The 17,929-nt window shown below is 29.2% G+C and overlaps 1 protein-coding gene across 2 annotated transcripts in view; it reads left to right on the top strand.

The window, feature by feature from the left end:
* The window catches only part of LOC107444630 (uncharacterized), a 59,112-nt gene that overhangs the window by 15,531 nt on the left and 25,652 nt on the right, over window positions 1-17,929 (top strand). For both annotated transcript variants that reach the window (XR_011636845.2, XM_016058842.4), the window contains exon 2: window positions 2,062-2,282. Coding sequence is in view for 1 of the 2 variants with exons in the window: in XM_016058842.4 (XP_015914328.2) it covers window positions 2,062-2,282 (221 nt within the window). In the remaining variant the exon portion in view is untranslated. The remainder of the gene's footprint in view (window positions 1-2,061; window positions 2,283-17,929) is intronic.

The raw sequence follows: 17,929 nt of genomic DNA, 5'->3' as shown, positions 1-17,929 counted from the left end.
TTGTGTGGTTGAATGTCATAAATACGGGCATTATCAAATTCGTTTGATGGAAATTGTAATTATTTTGCAAATTCGAATAATTTACAAATCATGCTATTTCCTAAAAAATAATTTCAATTTCAGACGAAATTAATTAGAGAGGTCCTTCTCTCGACCGAATTCAACAGTCGAAGGGATGGCGAAGGGGAGGAAAAATTCTAAACATGTTTTTAATCCTTTTAATTTACTTTTCACAAATAAATTGCTGATAGATATTTATTCTATTTAGCACTCTCTTTTGATACATTCAAAATAAAAGGCCATCACCCAATCAGAATTTGAGATACGATGGGTGCAGTATTATAGATTCTATATTAGTTTTTCTCACAAAATTATGCGAATACAATTCTGCAATCAGCGGTTTTTGAAAAATATTTAAAATGTAAGCATGTATTACTTTCTAAATTTTTGATAACGATCTTTACTTTTACGCAGTTAACGCGACAGAAGATTTCTTAGTGTCATCCTATTTGGTTTTCATCAAATTAAACTGTGATAAGATTAGTTTTTAAAAATAAAACCGAACACGTATAGTTTTAAATTACTTACAGAAAACCACAAATAGCATCATTTTTTTGCAAAGAGTTGACAAGGTTTTGAGGAAAAATTCAGAAAAAAAAAGTTCTAAAAACTATCAAGTGCTATTTATCCAATTTCAATAAAGCTCTTTATTTTCTGCCTTTTTTGAGAGATGTCTAATAATACTACATTATCAAAAGTTTGTTAAGTACAGAAAAATGTAGAGAAAACACAAATTAAAGCTTAACCTAGAATCTAAGATGGCGTGGATAGAAGCTTCTTAAATTGTAAGCGTGAAACCTTAAAGATTGCAAATTAGTCCGTAATTTTTTTTCTTGCTGGCAACACATTCAAGAAATTTACAAGAAAGATATTTCAATACTAATATGCAATGTAATTTTGCAGAAATTTTACAAATACATGTAATAACACTTTTGTGTTAACACTTAAGTTGAGATTAAAAAAATGTGATACTGAAGATTAAATATTTAATTTTTAACACTTTAAAAGTTCAATTTTTAACATCTCATCTAGGAATCCGAAAACTATGACTCGCAATACTCTGCGTCGATGGCTTAGAAATTCTAGTAATATAACTTAATCTGATTTTTTTCAATATGCAAATATAAAAAATAAAAATAATTAAACACAGATTTTTAAAATGCTACATTCTAAAAGTATTTTAATTAGAGCTAATAATAGTTACAAAAAACGTTTATAAATTAATTTAAGGTATACTGTTAGAAATTTCCCGGAAAAAATATTTCAATTATTTATTTAATTGCTATTTTACCATATTCTAACAAAACAGTCAAATAACCTCAAATAAAATGGTATTCAAACAGTTAGTTGTAGAAAAAAAACCCGTTTATTAACGGTCTTCACCAAATACGGTAAAACAACCAGAATTTTATGGCACCAACTAGGCCCACCTAATGAAGCCACTTAATTCCCTGCAGATGGGTACATATTATAGTCGAGAGGGCAAATGTGTCAATATCATGACCGACAAAACAAGGCTTCGAGTGCCAGAGCTGACGCCATAATATTTCCTCGATTACGTTCAACGCATGAAGACTTTCAATTTGTGACCCTGGACTATTATAATACAATACTCTCAGTCTTGTATAGATGACAGCACGATAAAGCTTCCAAACTATCTCCAATGTCAAGTTGAATTTCTTTTTTACGGTTTTGAAAACTTGCTACTTGTAAGTGGTTAAGAAACCGTTTAGTTTTGTAACCATACCAGTTGTAAACGGTTTCAAAACCGTAAAGGTAAAAAATATTCTTTAACGTAAAATTTGCGGTTAATTAAACTGTTGCCAGTTATTGTGAAAGACTTCCGCCAGTTATTTTTATCATAATTTTAGAATGAAAATTCTAACAGTGTAGTGGATAACTTGCGAAATTTTTTTTTAAATACTTAAATTTATCTTTATTCATCATTCATTTTTTGCAATGATTTGTTGTGTGATCATTTGTTTATTTTTTTCTCTCCAGCTTCTCCTACTCCAAATGGCATATCATCGGAAGAAAGAGAGAGGAGGAGAGCTCAAGAGGAGGATGAAGACGAAGAGGAAAAAAGGAGAAGGACGCGAACTAACTTCAACGGATGGCAGCTGGAGGAATTAGAGAAAGCTTTTGAAGCGTCTCACTATCCTGATGTTTTTATGAGAGAGGCTTTGGCCTCGAGACTCGATCTTGTCGAATCTCGGGTTCAGGTAAGACTAGTTTAATATTTGAATACGCTACAAAAATATTTATAATTCAACAGTCACTATGACAACTGAAAGTTTATTCTCGTATTATTAGCAGTGATGCATGTACTTGTATAACATACACAGAGTGATTTCAACTAATGGTAGACAAAGTAGTTGTCCTCTTTTGGTGGAGTATTTTAATATGATAAAATAATTAAAAAATTCTTAAGTCCTTTCAAAATCTTACAGATTTCGAATGCATGGGTGACAGACGAATATTTTTAAACTTATTATAATTATTTTTTTATAATTTTCATTTCATTTTTCTCCTTTTAAAATTATTTAAGAACCTGCTCTTTTGCCCACAATGCACCACGGCTAACAGAAATTAATTTATTTTTAACAATAAAAAGATTTTGTTTGGCTAGTATCTCTACTCCAAACTAAATAAATAAATAAATAAATAAATAAATAAATACAAATGCAGTTAACCATAATTTTAAATTGAAACAAGTTAGTTTTTATCTTAATTCAAAACCTTTTCACCTCCTCTAGGCAAACAAAAGGCTTCATGAATGCGGTGAGATAGGGAAACATCACTGTTATTGGTTTAAAGTTTCTTACCTCAAAATGAGAGAAGTGGTGTTGTCCTACTATTTAAATAAAACTTTCATGTATTCACAAAGTAATTACTGCTGAAATTATTGGCATCTTGTAGTGCGACATCTCGGATCGTAAAAGTACTATCGTTATTTAATTTTTTTTTTAAAAATTCATTACTGATACAACGTTTTTTATTCTTACAATTAGAAAGCATATTTGGTCCACATTGATACTACTATTATCCAGGAACAGAAGGTGAAACAAAATCAGTAAAAAGTATTTGAAACTATAAACTATTCAAATAAATTATTTAAAAATACTTTCTCGTCGATGAGAATATGTTTTGGAACCAATTTCATATTTTTTTCTAGTATTTTACAAGTATTTGTGTGACTGATTTGATTCCTTGTTATTTCATTTTTTTGCAACGTATAAATCTGAATCCGGCGAAGAATTTTGAGGTCAAGAAAAATAGGGAAAGTGCCGAAAATTAGTCATTTACCTAGCTATTATACTTGCCTCAACATATGCTTGTGATATTTCTTTTTCAAAAATTAAATTTTTGAAGAACAACTCTTGTTCTTGTAGAAAATGAGCCATTTACCTGTTTATTAAATTTGCCTCATTATATGCTTGCAACATTTCTTTTTCAAAATTTAATTTTTTGATGGATAAATATTGCGCTTGTAAAAAATTTGCCATTTATTTGACTATTATACTTGCCTCCACATATGTTTGAGACATTTCGTTTTCAAAAATAAATTTTTAAAAAACAAATATTGCTTTTGTAAAAAATTAGCCATTTACTTGGCTATTATACTTACCTTCACGTATGCTTGTGACCTTTCCTTTTCGAAAATTAATTTTTTGAAGAACAGCTATTGTTCCTGTAAAAAATTAGCCATTTACTTGACTATTATACTTGCCTCTACATATGCTTGTGGCAATTTATTTTCAAAAAATAATTTTGAAAAATAAAATATTGCTCTTGTGAAAATCTAGCCATTTACCTGTCTATTACGCTTGCCTCCACATTTGATTGTGACATTTCATTTCCAAAAATGTTTACAGAAGAATTAGAATTGTTCTTGTAAAAAACTAGCCATTTACCTGGCTATTATGCTTGCCTTCACATATGCTTGCGACATTTCCTTTTCAAAAATAAGGTTTCTGAAAGACAAATATTGCTCAAGATTTCTTTCATTTTTATTTGTTTTTTATTTTTTAAATTTTCCTTCATTTTTATTTTTGTTGGCATAATCTCAACGGTAGTCAGCTGTTTAGTGCAAATATCGAATAAGGGAGAGAATTACAGTATTATTTGTTCTTGTGAAACATCTGTTAATTGATAACAATAAGAAACTGTAAGAAATCGTAAAATTCCAAGCAATCAAACTATTGGTAAGATTCTTTAGATACCTAAATTTTGATGTAAAATTACAATTTTAACAAACAAGATTATTTTAAATTTTAAAAATTATTGTTTTCGGTTGATAAATTAAAAGTTTTATTAATTCGAAAAATTTCGAATCAAAATATGTAAAATCAAATATATGAATGGAAAAATTCTTGTAAACCCTAACCATATGAGCGGAAACATTACGAAATTAATGGTTTAAATAAGTAGATTTTAGTTTCATTAACCAAAATTACGTGTTCTTTTTCTTTTACTAAAAATGCCATTACCCTACAACTGTAATTTTGCCCGAACTTTTTTTTTTCGTTTCGAAACTAACTAAAACTGAAATTAAATTACTTTGTACTGCCAAATTCACGTGCCCCAGCTAGACGGTAGAAAAAATTAGTTAGCATATTATTTAAAAGTATAGAAGGTGTTAAGATTGGAAGAGGGGTTGAAGAATTAGAATATTTAAATGCAGTTGTGCTGTACTTAGTTACCATTAAAGTTTATATGTTGTAGAAGATAATTTTGAAAGGTAATTGAGATGGTAGCCAAAGGCGACTAGTGATAGTAATAAACCCGGTAATTTTGTAAACGTTTAGAGGAAACAGATGTATACAGTTCAACCATTGACTAACAAATAAGCAATTTTGGGGTCTGATTTCTGTTCCGAAACTCCCATTAGTTAAATGGAGAAGAAAAAAAATAGTAACTAATAAAAATATACCATTGCATTACAAAAAGAAAAACTCAGAAAATTTTTAAATGATATTGCCAGATCCTTCCAACAAAAAAGTTTTGCAGCAAATTATCGCTAATGTGTGTCATCCCTCTGCAGTTGATGTAAATTGTCACCTGCTGGTGTTTCATTCAGAGCAACGCTCACAGGAAGCGTCAGCCATTAAGCGTTCCATCGGCAGTCATGATGTGCTAGAAGGTACAATCATTTATCTTGAGTACACCAATTATCGTCAGTGGTTGATTTTCATCGATGTCTATTATCATAACCAGATAGGCCCATTTAAACAACGGCTCTCTCATTCAGCAACCACCTTAAGTACACAGCTCGACCTATTGAGGGGGGGGGGGATATAAAGTCTCCCCACCCCAATTCTTGTCATCTTTTCCTGATGAACCGTGGAACCAAATGTATTTTGACGTAATTTTTCTAGTAATCAAATATAAATAAATTTTTTTTTTAAAGTTTATGACTAGCTTTTCATTCGAAAAGCCAAAGTTTTTGAAAAGGTATAGAATTTTCCTGATATAGGATTTTATGACTAACAAGATGATTATTTGATTAAAAAAGCTCCTCCGCTGCGAGAATATACAGATTGGAAATAACAGACGACCTGCTTCAAAAAAAGACGTCCATTATCAAGACTTGCCAGATGTGAATGCGAACAAAAATGATTTGAAATATAAAACGTAAAGTTGCCGACGAAAAATGGAAAATAAAGGTGTAAAACAAAACTAGGAAAACCACAGTAGCAGAGAGAGAAAAAGGTGAAAAACAGAATAAGAGAAATCACAGTTTCCGAGAGACTCATATCAGAATGAAATGCAATCCTGCTCACAGTGAAGAGGTGGCAAGGAACTAACATTATTAATAAGGGAATCAGCATTGATATGAATAAAACAAGATTCCTAGGCATCAAGATGAGCTGATGTGATTGCAGTGGAAATAATTTTGTCATTTTCAAAATAGAATTTATGCTCTAAATTCCAATAATGTGCAGCAATTGATGATTTCTCGTATTCTTGATAACGTACATATCTATTGTGTTCCTTAAATTTCCAGGATTGATTATCTTAACGTCCTTATAATGATTCTAAACGTCAATATAATGACTTTAAACGTTAATATAATGACTTTAAACGTGAACATAATGACCATAAATGCCCTTATAATGATCATTAGATATTTTTTTCAACTTAAAAATTCCTGAAAAGCTTTAAAATGCGTGGGGAAAACTAGATTTTGAAACAGCGAGAACTAGCTTTTAAATGAAAATGATTGTAATAATAATTGATTCAAAGTCATAAGTGTAAACATTATTTATTTCCTAAAACTTCATTTGATTGTATTTTAATTTATAAAAAGTGTGTGGGGTATTATGATTGTTCAATATCAATGTTAAAATAATCAGAAAATACGATCATATTTGACGCAAAAATACTTTTTGTGTATAAGAAATTGTGAAAGTTTCAATTAGAAAAACTGACATAAAGAAAATTTATATACTTACATGGAAAATTTATAAAAATGTTTTAAATTTAGTAAAACTAATAAACATTATTTATTTCATACAATAAGTTATATTCGATGTAATTTTTAAACATTTTACATAAAATAAGTGCTTAAAATAAAATACATGATTTTTTTAAAAAGACAATTCTAGAAAGTTTTTAAAAAGAGTAAAAAAAATCAAATCGCGTAAAAATACATCTTCGTTTTAATTTAGTTAAGTAATATTTAATTCTTAATTTTTTTAATAACCTTAATATTTATTTTGATAATTTTAGTCATCTAAAAAAATTTCAATTTTTGAATGACAAAACGTCAACGCAAAAAAAGTAAACATGAAAGTTCTGAAATATTAACTACTTTTTTTTGTTGATTTTTAAATATTGGCAGCCTGAAAAACTAAGTTAAAAATTGCTCTCTAATTTAACTGCACTTACAAACCACAAATATTGTACAATGCGCAAGGAATTTAAAAACGAAAAAAAGAACAACCTGAATGATTTTTGATCTAATTTGTGGAGCTTCACGTTCTAGAACTTAATCTTAAAGGCTAGGGGGTGTGATTTTAAATATGCTAATTCATTAGTGTTGATGATATTTTAAGTCACGAAATCAGACACAGAACGTACCTTCTTTGAATAAACATACCTTTCTTTCGACAGGATCGGGTTCTTCACCTTCAGAATATAGGGGGTAGCCGCAATCTGGGAAATATGGTTCTAGTAATTTGATCAGGATCAGGAGAGCTGTCGAAAGTTTGGACCCCTTAATGTCAACTTTACTTTTTGCGTATTTTGCCATTTCTCGATAACTTGAGATTTGAAAAAGGTTTGCTCATAAGTATTCAGTAAGCTCATTTATTCAAAGATAATTCCATGCAAAAAATCAAATCTCAAAATCTCGATGATTTATAGTAGTTGAATTTCCATGGTTACAGTTAATAAATTGCCAAATAACAACTCCCAATCTTTTTGTAAAAAAAAAAAAATCAAAAATCTGCCCTCGTAGTAAAAAATGATGGATAGAAGGCAGTTGAAATTATATTTTTAGGATGAAAAAAGGAGGTGCTTTGTAGAGATGAAAAGAGCTATTTGTAGCATACAAAACACTGTATTTTCTTCGTCTTTTTCATTGTTCAAAGTGCACATTGCAAGAGTTGAGTTTCTTGTATCAAAAAGAAGTGTGAATTGTTTTTTCTTTACATCTACCGTTTTTCATATTCATGTATTTTACTGGAAAGATCACGTCTTAAGGGGGGGGGGATGGGTGTTGCCGTTCAAAAATTTCTAAATTTGTTTATTTTAATGAAGAAATAGTGAGAGCTCTATTATTATAAATCATCAAGATCTCCATCACATATCTTCAAATTAAAATAATTGCAATTTCATTTCGGTCGATAAAAAATTGGACACAAAACTGGCCACAAGGATGGATATATATATATATATATATATATATATATATATATATATATATATATATATATATATATATATGCCAATTTTTTATCGATCCAAATATATATTTTTATAGCACGATAAAGACAAAAAGGATAAGAAGAAAAAGAGAACAAAAACAAAAGAAAATTATTTTAAAAGTATAGAGAAAACATGGAAAATAATAAAGATTAATGAAAGGAGAAGAAAATGAAACATTTTTAAGGATACTAAACAAAAACAAAAAAAAACATTACAATTACTTGATTGGAACATTTTCCTTCATTCTTATAACAATAATTCTTGCTTAAATTAGTATATACTCTCTAATTTTACATTTTCTGTATTAATAACAGCTGTTTTAAAAATCCTCAATAAATTAAAAGAAGTTTGCATGTAGTTTGGGAAAATCAAATTCCGAAACAGGTATAAACTAAAACTTTCAATTCAGATGAAGATAAAGATTATAATGAGCAACATTGATTGAGACTATAATGAGCAACAAAGACGAAAAAATGTCTTACAATACGTGGTAAAAAATTACAGCATCCGAATTAGATGCAATATGATTAGGTTTTAAAATTCGATTCAATATAATCGAAAACTGGCTGTTACGTCATTTTTTTTTTTAATTTACTGTAAAAGTTGAATAGTACTGTTGAGACCTGCTACATCTTGCAAAATATGCCTCGAATTTTTTTTTTGTTGTCATTTTTCATGTTTTTAATTCCCAAGAAAAATATTTTGTATTCAATTAAGTATACCTAAATGCAAAGGGAGCAAAAAAATTCTTTGCTCTTTAGCATTTTCTATAAACAGAAATAACGAATCAAAACCTTTTTCTATTCTTTTCCCCCCCTAGTTCCCACAATGCACTTTTCTAATAAAAATTCGTCACGAGTAAATCCTTGAACCGAACTCGAAAATGAAAACGAAAGTGAACGTACATACAAAACGATACAAAAATCTATTTTGCGCTATGTTTTGAAGAAACGATGACTCCGATAAACCATTGGTTTAGAATTTTTTATTTTTTTTTACTTCTATTTTTTTTATTTTCCTCTTCTTTTTCTTTGCTATTTCGTTGCAGTGTAAGAGCAAAAGGGAATTTCAATATTCTCCTCGTAGAATACCCGTCGGTATGATGAAGAAGAGCACTTGTTTGAAATACGAAATCAATACACACATTCAGTTTCGGTTACAGATGTCGTAATGCTATAGTCAAAAATAAGAGAAGTAGTCAGTAGTTATTTTTTTCAATTTTTTATTTCACTCGAGTTTTTCTGTAGTGGTTTATTGATATTCCCGAAATCTGTCTATTATTTAAATGTAACGATACAATTTTGTTTTATTAATATGAATGTTGATTCCCTTATTAACAACATTAGTTCTTTACCACCGTTCCATAGATTGTGGAAATACCTTTTCCCCTGATTTGTCCCTCTCGGCCACTGTGTTTTTATTTATTTTTTATTCTGCTTCTCATCTTTTTTCTCTTTCGGCTAATGTGGTTTTTCCAGTTTTATTTCTCACCTTTCATTTTTCGTTGGCAACTTTTCGTTTTATATTTCAAATCACTTTTCCTTCTTCTCATTCACTTTTAGAAAGTCTTGAAAATGGGGGCCTGTTTTTGAGTGCTTGAAACATGTCGACTGATCTTTCCCGTTCGTATATTTTTGCAGCAAATGAAGGTTTTAATCAAATAATATCCTACCGTTTCAGTTGCTTGGGATTATTCATTTAGTAACGATTCATGGTTTCTGTGTAATATTCAACGGATTTTTCGTTTTCCCTTTTTGTTTGGAAGCCTATTTTCGTTAATAGTTTTCTGATACAGCCTATCCAGTCCTGTAATACTTATTCCAAGAACGTTATGCGAAGAAGATAATTCTGGTAAAATTACCGTACTGTATGGCAATGAAATTTTCTGGTTAAAAAACAACAACGTAATTCCAATTAATGAAACTAAAATATACGGCATTTGAATAATTCATTTCATAATTTTTCCGTTCATATAGTAACGATTTACCGGAAATTTTGGTTATAAAAATTATCGTTCTTAGTTTCTATCGTTTTATCGGCTATACAAAACTGAAAAGTAAATTTAACCGAATAAATGGATTTTTTAGTACGCTCTACGGCATCGGGATAAAATTACTAAAGTTTACAACATTTACCTTTTATTTATGCTTTTATTTTGACAAATAAGGAAATTAAAGCAAAATATAAAGAAACACAATTTTAATTTAAATAAATTTGACAAAAGCAATTTTTTTTTGATTTTTATAAATGATAAATAATGTTTAGTATATATTTCCTCATTACAAATAATGTTTAATTATCAGTTTAGTAATTAATTAAATGCAATTTATCCGTTTTACGTTAGATTAATTTAATGCTTCGAGTTTGACTAATAAATAAATTTAAGCAAACGATATTTCTTATTTTAAATAAGTTCTATAAATGCAAACGATTGATAAACAGCTTTCAAACGATAGAGAGTTAATACTTTCCGAATAACTTGATAATTTAGCTAGATAGTAATTAATAAAAGTATAGAAAAGCGAAATCCTTTCTTTAACACTAATGCTTTCAGTAACCTGCTTAAAGTCGTAGACGTTAGGTGTTGCGAATAAATTTTATTTTTCTCTCTAGCGGCAGTAACTTCTACAGATAATTTCCACACATATCAAATCTTCCGTTATTCTCAGGCAAAAAAAGGCCGTAATGTCTTATTAAACGAAGGCGGCCACTTGATTGGGCTTTTTCGCATCCCACGGGTATTTCCTGCACTGGATTGGGGGCACTTAGAGCGCCATTTAGGAGGCAGTTGTCTAGGGTATTAAGCGCCCCGCATCTTTTGTTTTTTCCCTTTTTCCCTTTTCTATGGCTTTTAAGTGTTGACCGCTGTCCGTATAGTGTTTGTGCTGTAAATAACGCTTAGGAAAGGAAGTATGTGCCTAGGGATTTTTCCCGTGCTATTTTCGTTAGGGTAAAGTAATTGACATAGTGGGGCTTTTTTAATTCTATTTTATTTCTTTAAAGGGAATTAAATTGGGATTATTGAGGAAACAGACATGTTGAAAGTGTGGGCTTTTCAATGATCATTTTGGAAGTTGTTATCTTATTATTTAAATTTTTTAAAAAAAGGAAGAAGCATCATTGTTTTTTGTTGTTGTTAGATTTATAAAAATTCTAAAGAAAGCAGGCATGAGAAGTATTCTGTTATGAATAATCGCTTACAGAATGACTAAATTGATATAAAAAAATATCAAAATAAAAATAAAGATGACTTTTATTTATAATTCAAACTCGGCTTAAAATATGTTATCTGGAAATTTTGATTGATAATTTAAATCTAATAGTGCTAATATAATAATACTTCTGCGGCCTACTATTCTGAAATATCCCGAACTCATACTTATGATGGCTTGTGCGATTTAATGGCTGACCGGGTGGATTTTAAATTATTACTTAAATTCAATACTTGAAGAACATTGACAATATCGAGGATATCTATTGAAAATAGTTAAAATTTAAATCGAAGTACTACTGAAAGCTAGATGGTGAAAAAAAAATTGATTAATATTTTTGTTTTAAATTAATTACGATGTTAGAATTGGAGGACAACTTGAAGAATTAAAATATTTAAATACAGTTGTACTGGACATTCCACTTGGTTACCATTAAAGATTATATATTATATAAGGTAATTTTGAAAGGTGACCAAGTTGGTCACCAAAGCCGGCTCGGGTGAAATATTTTGCGAAGCTGTACAAATGTTGTGGTGTTCTCAAAAAAACTATATTTGCAACTAAATGTCAGCCAAAATGGAAGGTTATTCTTCAGACTAATTTTCAGTGAGACGTAGAACAAACATTTTCTTGAAAATTGACTAAAACGAAAATTGCTTCAAGCTGCCACTGAGAATCGAGATTGAATTGAGGTTAAAAACACCGAGCTTTATAAAGATAGCTCAGTACCTTTAATCGTTGAGCCATCGTGTCCGGAATCGAGTTTCTCTCTCTTTGACTTTTCTTTAATCTATGTTTTTGTGTTTTTAAATAAAATAATTTTATAATAAGAGTTTAAACTAAATAAAAAAAATTTCAACTAAAATGTGGCGGCTATGACTTCGTGCTCTATCACAGAAAAGATTTATAACTTACGGAAAACTCTTGATTCTGCACTTTAAAAGATCACCATAGTTGATTTGCTTATCAGCAAGGTAATGTGCATATTAACGGCTTTCAAGCCTTATTCATAACATTTACAGCCTTATAGAAGAGCACGCTGAGGTTTAAAATGTTATAAAGTTTATTATGTAGAAATTCAGGCCGTTTTCCTAAAACGTCTCTTTTATTTTTTATTATTAAAAACCGTTTTATTCAGATAGGCGGCAAAATTGTATTTAAGTCCTACATAACATGCTTGTCAAACTAGTTTTGCGATAGTGCAATCGATTAGAGTGTCACATATACTGCTGGAAAGCTGGGGGTCATGCGTTTGATACTGGTAACCTATAAAATGAAATGTATGTTTACGTACCAAGTTACATGTTAAATCTGTCATGGATAAAAATAATCTCGTATTTCCCCGTTATGTAGTGACTGTTTGGAGAGAAACTAGCCCAGGCACTGACCACGTCGTTTGACTTGGATAACCGTTAAAAGATGGCCTGCCATAGCCATTAAAGAATGGAGTCTTGAAAAATCGAGTAACTAAGTACTTGACCATGATTGGGGGATTTGTGCTCATAAAACTAGAATTTCGAGTACTTTGAAAATGTCACTTAAATTTAATTTGATTTCGAACTATTCGCGGCACTTGTTATGTAATTTTAAAATATTCGCAGTTGATTCTTAATTTGAAGTATTCTTACTCTAGACTTGAAGTAATCTTACGACTAGGTATTATGTAATTATATTTACCCTTTGGCGCAGATGGGATATCGGTGTCCATTATATATATATATATATATATATATATATATATATATATATATATATATATATATATATATATATATATATATATATATATATATATATATATATATATATATATATATATATATATATATATATATATATATATATATATATATATATATATATATATATATATATATATATATATATATATATATATATATATATATATAATAGTTACTGAAAATATACTAGATTAGTGGAATTAAATTTGTAATATAAAATCCTAGAAAACCAGTCCGAAATTTCTTTTCCCTCCCACGCATCTAAAATGTATCAATATGTGACTTGATAAATTAAAAAAAATTTAATTATGAATAATTGTCTGTTTCTCTTAGATATAATTAACAGCAAATAAGCGCAAATTTGAAAAAATATTGTTTGGAAGTGAGCAGTGTTTGGCAGATTTTACCTTTAACGAAGGGAAAAAAAAAAAAAAAACGTATCTCATGATGCAGTATTTCATAACTATGAATTATTAAAATGCTGAATATGTTATTTATTACTTATTTTGACATAAATTAATGCAAAATAAGGAAAATAAAGTATGAAAATATGTTTAAAGAAAATTCTGCATCAGTGGGTTTATCTGCCAAGCTCCATTTATATTCAACAATATGTGTTAGTTAAATTACCCATTTTTGAAATAAACTTCTTTTTGGAAAAAAAGCATGAAAATTTAAAAATGCACTTCCTATCGTTACTATATTCATGTTTTTACATCATCAAACTTATCGATGACTATAATATTCTTATTTTAAATTAAAATAATTTTCCGTTGTTTTAGTATAATATAAATTCATCTAATTATTAATATTAATATAAATTTAATAAAATATAAATTCTAAATAACAAAAAACAGATTTTGGAGTTAAAAACGAATAAAAAAAAATAAGCGAGATAACTCTTTAAAAAAATAGAAAAATGTATTCTAAAAGTTGATATAAAATACTCCGAAAAAGTTATTGACTTAATCTGAGAAGGGTCCTATGGGATTCATCTCATCACATGTTGCCACGATATGGCGTCAACAGCATCACAGAGGCGCACCTCAAAGTGATATAGATATAATCACAGTGTCAACTAAATTGTGAGGGGGGTTGAGAAGAGTGGAATCCGAGCCTATTCTTCAAATGTCAGTGCTCATTATCCATTAAAGCAAACACATTTCGAACGTGACCTGGTAACTCGCAGAGGTTGGAAAAAAAAGAGAATAAAATAAAAATAAAAAGATGAAAGCCGTCATTTTTTTAAATCAGCCCGCAACCGTGTTTTGGGAAACGTGTGTTCGGTTTCTAAAGTAAAATCATGACACCTGTTATTTCCTATTATATTGGAGTTAAGCGTTCGTAATCTCTGTTGTCGGCTGGTTGTATTTTTATAATGGCAAATATTAGAATGAGTTAAAAATCATTCGTGTCATTTTTTAAAAAAAAAAATTATGTAGCAAAATTTATTTAACATTAGGGTTGAAAATTAGAAAACTATAATGAAGCACTGTCATTTAATGAATGATTTTCTCAAACGATTCTTGCTTCGAGCGCTAATTCCTTTTTCATTTAACAAATTCTATTTAATATTGAGTTGAAAATTAGAAAACTATACCGAAGGATTGCCATTCAAAGAATGATATCTTCGAACTATTCAAATTTCTAATTCCTCTATAAAAAAAAAGACATTTATTATTGAGTTAAAACTTTTCCGAAACAATGTCATTTAAAGAATGATTTTATCAAACGATTCTTGTTTCAAAATTAAAATTCCTTTTTTTATTTAACAAAATATATTTGATATTGAGTTAAAAATTAGAAAACTATTCCGCAGCATTGCCAATCAATGAATGATATCATCCAGTGATTCTTCAAAATTCTAACTCTCTTTTTATTTAACAAATCATAGTTAATATTCAGTTGAAAATTATGAAAATATTCCACCGTCATTTAAAAAGTGATTTTTTTAAAATCCCCTAATGACTATTTTTGTTTTGACTCTGTTTGTAAGAGAGATTTTAAAAAAAGATTTATTAAAAGAGGTGTTACGGAACACCCTGAAAGAGTTGTGTTAGCAAAAGTCAATATTTGAAAAATTGTTTCCCATTATTTTATTTTTATTAACACTTTACCGTAGTCTAAAGCATATTTATACATTCTGAGAGATTTCTAATAAAATGAAAAGTATTTGTGTCCCTTTTTAAACTATAACAGGTCGTGTGCGTGGCAAGGAACGATTTTAGTTTTGAATCCTGAAAATTCTCATCAAAATTATTATTTGCTCGTTCTGGAAAGATGTTTAAAAAAGTATTAAGCATTGTTACAAATTAAACTGCAGACCCTTTTTTTACTCAGCTATGCTAAAAGATACTGTTAGTGACGTTTGCTAGCTTACGGCTCTGTCTCATCAAAAGCTTAGTTTATTGCTAGTTCTTTAAAAATTAATAAATTTTATTCGTTATTTCAAAAATTAACATGGAAGGCTTGTAATTAATTGATGATTATTTACTTTATTATTTTTCTTTCAGTAGTTAGCATGTAATTATATAATTGCGGATTAGAAATTCTAAAGTTATCTCAAGCCACTTTGTTTATTTTGTTTACAGTTATGTTTTTGAAACGCGTCTCTGTGAAACTAAATAATTTAATATCAACGGTAACAAAAATTAAAATAATAATTAGTTATATGTACTAAATAGCAAAATTAATAAAGAAAACAGCTTAATTATGGTAAATTTTTACTATCATGGGTTGACGTAGCGTGGATCGTACGTAGTTAATCCTTCATTTGATAACTTAGCTTATAAAAACGTGTTTTTCTTAATCTCATAACGTAAAATCACTGAGGAGGGCAACAAATAATGAAAAATAACAAAGTTAAAAGAATTAAAGTTACCTAAGCATATTTATTTTAATTTAAATTAGTTATCTGTGCTAAAGTGTGAATTTAATGACGAAAATAGCTGGATTATGGTAAAATTTGCCCATCATGGGTTAGCCATCTCATGCAGTATTATGCTGAATGATTCTGAGTATAGTTAATCTTCATTTTGATAACTTGAACTTTTAAAGACGGGTTTTGCTTAATCTAGTAACTGAGCCGTAGTGGGTCAATGGATAGAGCACCCAATGAAGTGAACCAAGTTCAAAACCCAGGAATGGCTGGTTGATACGAACTCTGCTCCCGTCTCGCACCGACCACAGTTCTGACATGAAATATTCTCAATGGTAGACTGATCATGGATTAGAATCCTCTTTCCGTCGGGTTAGCCATGAGAGGCGTACGTGGCTTTCCTCTTATGTAACGCAAATGCAAGTTTGTTCCATCAAAAAGTTCCCCACGAAACCTAGTTTGTCCCAATACTTGATCCAGGAGTTCTTTTATATTCTTTGTTGGGTTCGAACATTAATAGTCTTAAACTCAGAATTAAGTCAGCTGTTCAACGTCGGTTATAAAATAAAATAAAATTATCTAAGCTATTTCATTAAAGAGCAATAACAATGATAAATAAATAAAAAATATAATTATTTATTTTTTAATAATTGCGTTGGTATGACCTTATATTGCTGATTCATACCAATTAAATGATTATTTACTTTCTTTTGCCCCCTATGAAGAACATCTAATCTTCAATAAAAACTATATATAAAATACTATATTACATCTTTAACGTAGAATCTTCCTATTCAATTTACAAAGTGCATTTTCAGTTATTACAACAAATAAAACCTGGAATAAATGTAAAATTCCTCTTTCCTTTTGGTCAAGAGGGCGTCGTGGTGACTGTGCTTCCCACTTAAAGCTTTCGAGAAACGACCCTCTCCCATGGCGAGATGCGGCATAAATTTTGATTTAACCTGAAATGTGCTTCTTCGTCCGGTTCATCCTCTGAGAATAGAATAGAAGCGGGGGATGGCTGGAACAAGGGTATTTATTTTATTTAGTTTCCTCCTCACCTGTTTTCTCTCTCTGACGGTGTTGCTACTAAAGTGACCTAACAGCGCAACGGATATAAACATTTGCCCATTTTCTCTACTTTCAATAAAATGGCGAGCAATGCCTCTTTTCCAACTCTTTGCCTGGTGGAAGGAAGCATTTCGAAATTGAAAAGGAAATCTGAAATTGAACATTGAGCTTTAAAGAAGGGTTTATAGCAGCGCATTTGATTTTGGATTATGGAATATTAGGTATGGTAGTCATTAATATTTTGACTCATAAAGTGAAAAATAAAGAAAATAAAAAATGACATGAAATGGGGTTTAAAAACATGACATCAGTTGATAAAGATTTGATTAGCAGAATAGTTATTTTTGCCCGATAAATCATTCGTAAATGTGTAATTTATTGCAAAATTAAATAATATTATGTATCGCATGATGATTTCATAACATCGAGTATTTTTTTAATTAGAAAAAAATGAAAAATAAGGAAAATAAAACAAATTACTTAAAATGGGATTTAAAAACATAACATCAGTTGATAAAGATTCGGTTAGCAGAAAAGTTATTTTTGCCCAATAAATCATTCGTAAATGTGTAATTTATTGTAAAATTAAATCATATTATGTATCCCATGATCATTTCATAACATCGAGTATTTTAATTAGAAAAAATGAAAAATAAAGAAAATGAAAAATAAAAAAAATGAGAACTGACATAAAATGGGGTTTTAAAACATAACATCAGTTGATAAAGATTCGGTTAGCAGAAAAGTTATTTTTGCCCAATAAATCATTCGTAAATGTGTAATTTATTGTAAAATTAAATCATATTATGTATCCCATGATCATTTCATAACATCGAGTATTTTAATTAGAAAAAATGAAAAATAAAGAAAATGAAAAATAAAAAAAATGAGAACTGACATAAAATGGGGTTTAAAAACATAACATCAGTTGATAAAGATTCGGTTAGCAGAAAAGTTATTTTTGCCCAATAAATCATTCGCAAATGTGTAATTTATTGTAAAATTAAATCATATTATGTATCCCATGATGA

The sequence above is a fragment of the Parasteatoda tepidariorum genome, chromosome 8 (assembly GCF_982258835.1).
Source record: "Parasteatoda tepidariorum strain Cologne lab strain chromosome 8, Ptep-v5.0, whole genome shotgun sequence".
Lineage (NCBI taxonomy): Eukaryota > Metazoa > Arthropoda > Arachnida > Araneae > Theridiidae > Parasteatoda > Parasteatoda tepidariorum.
This window is presented reverse-complemented; position numbering and strand designations above follow the sequence as displayed.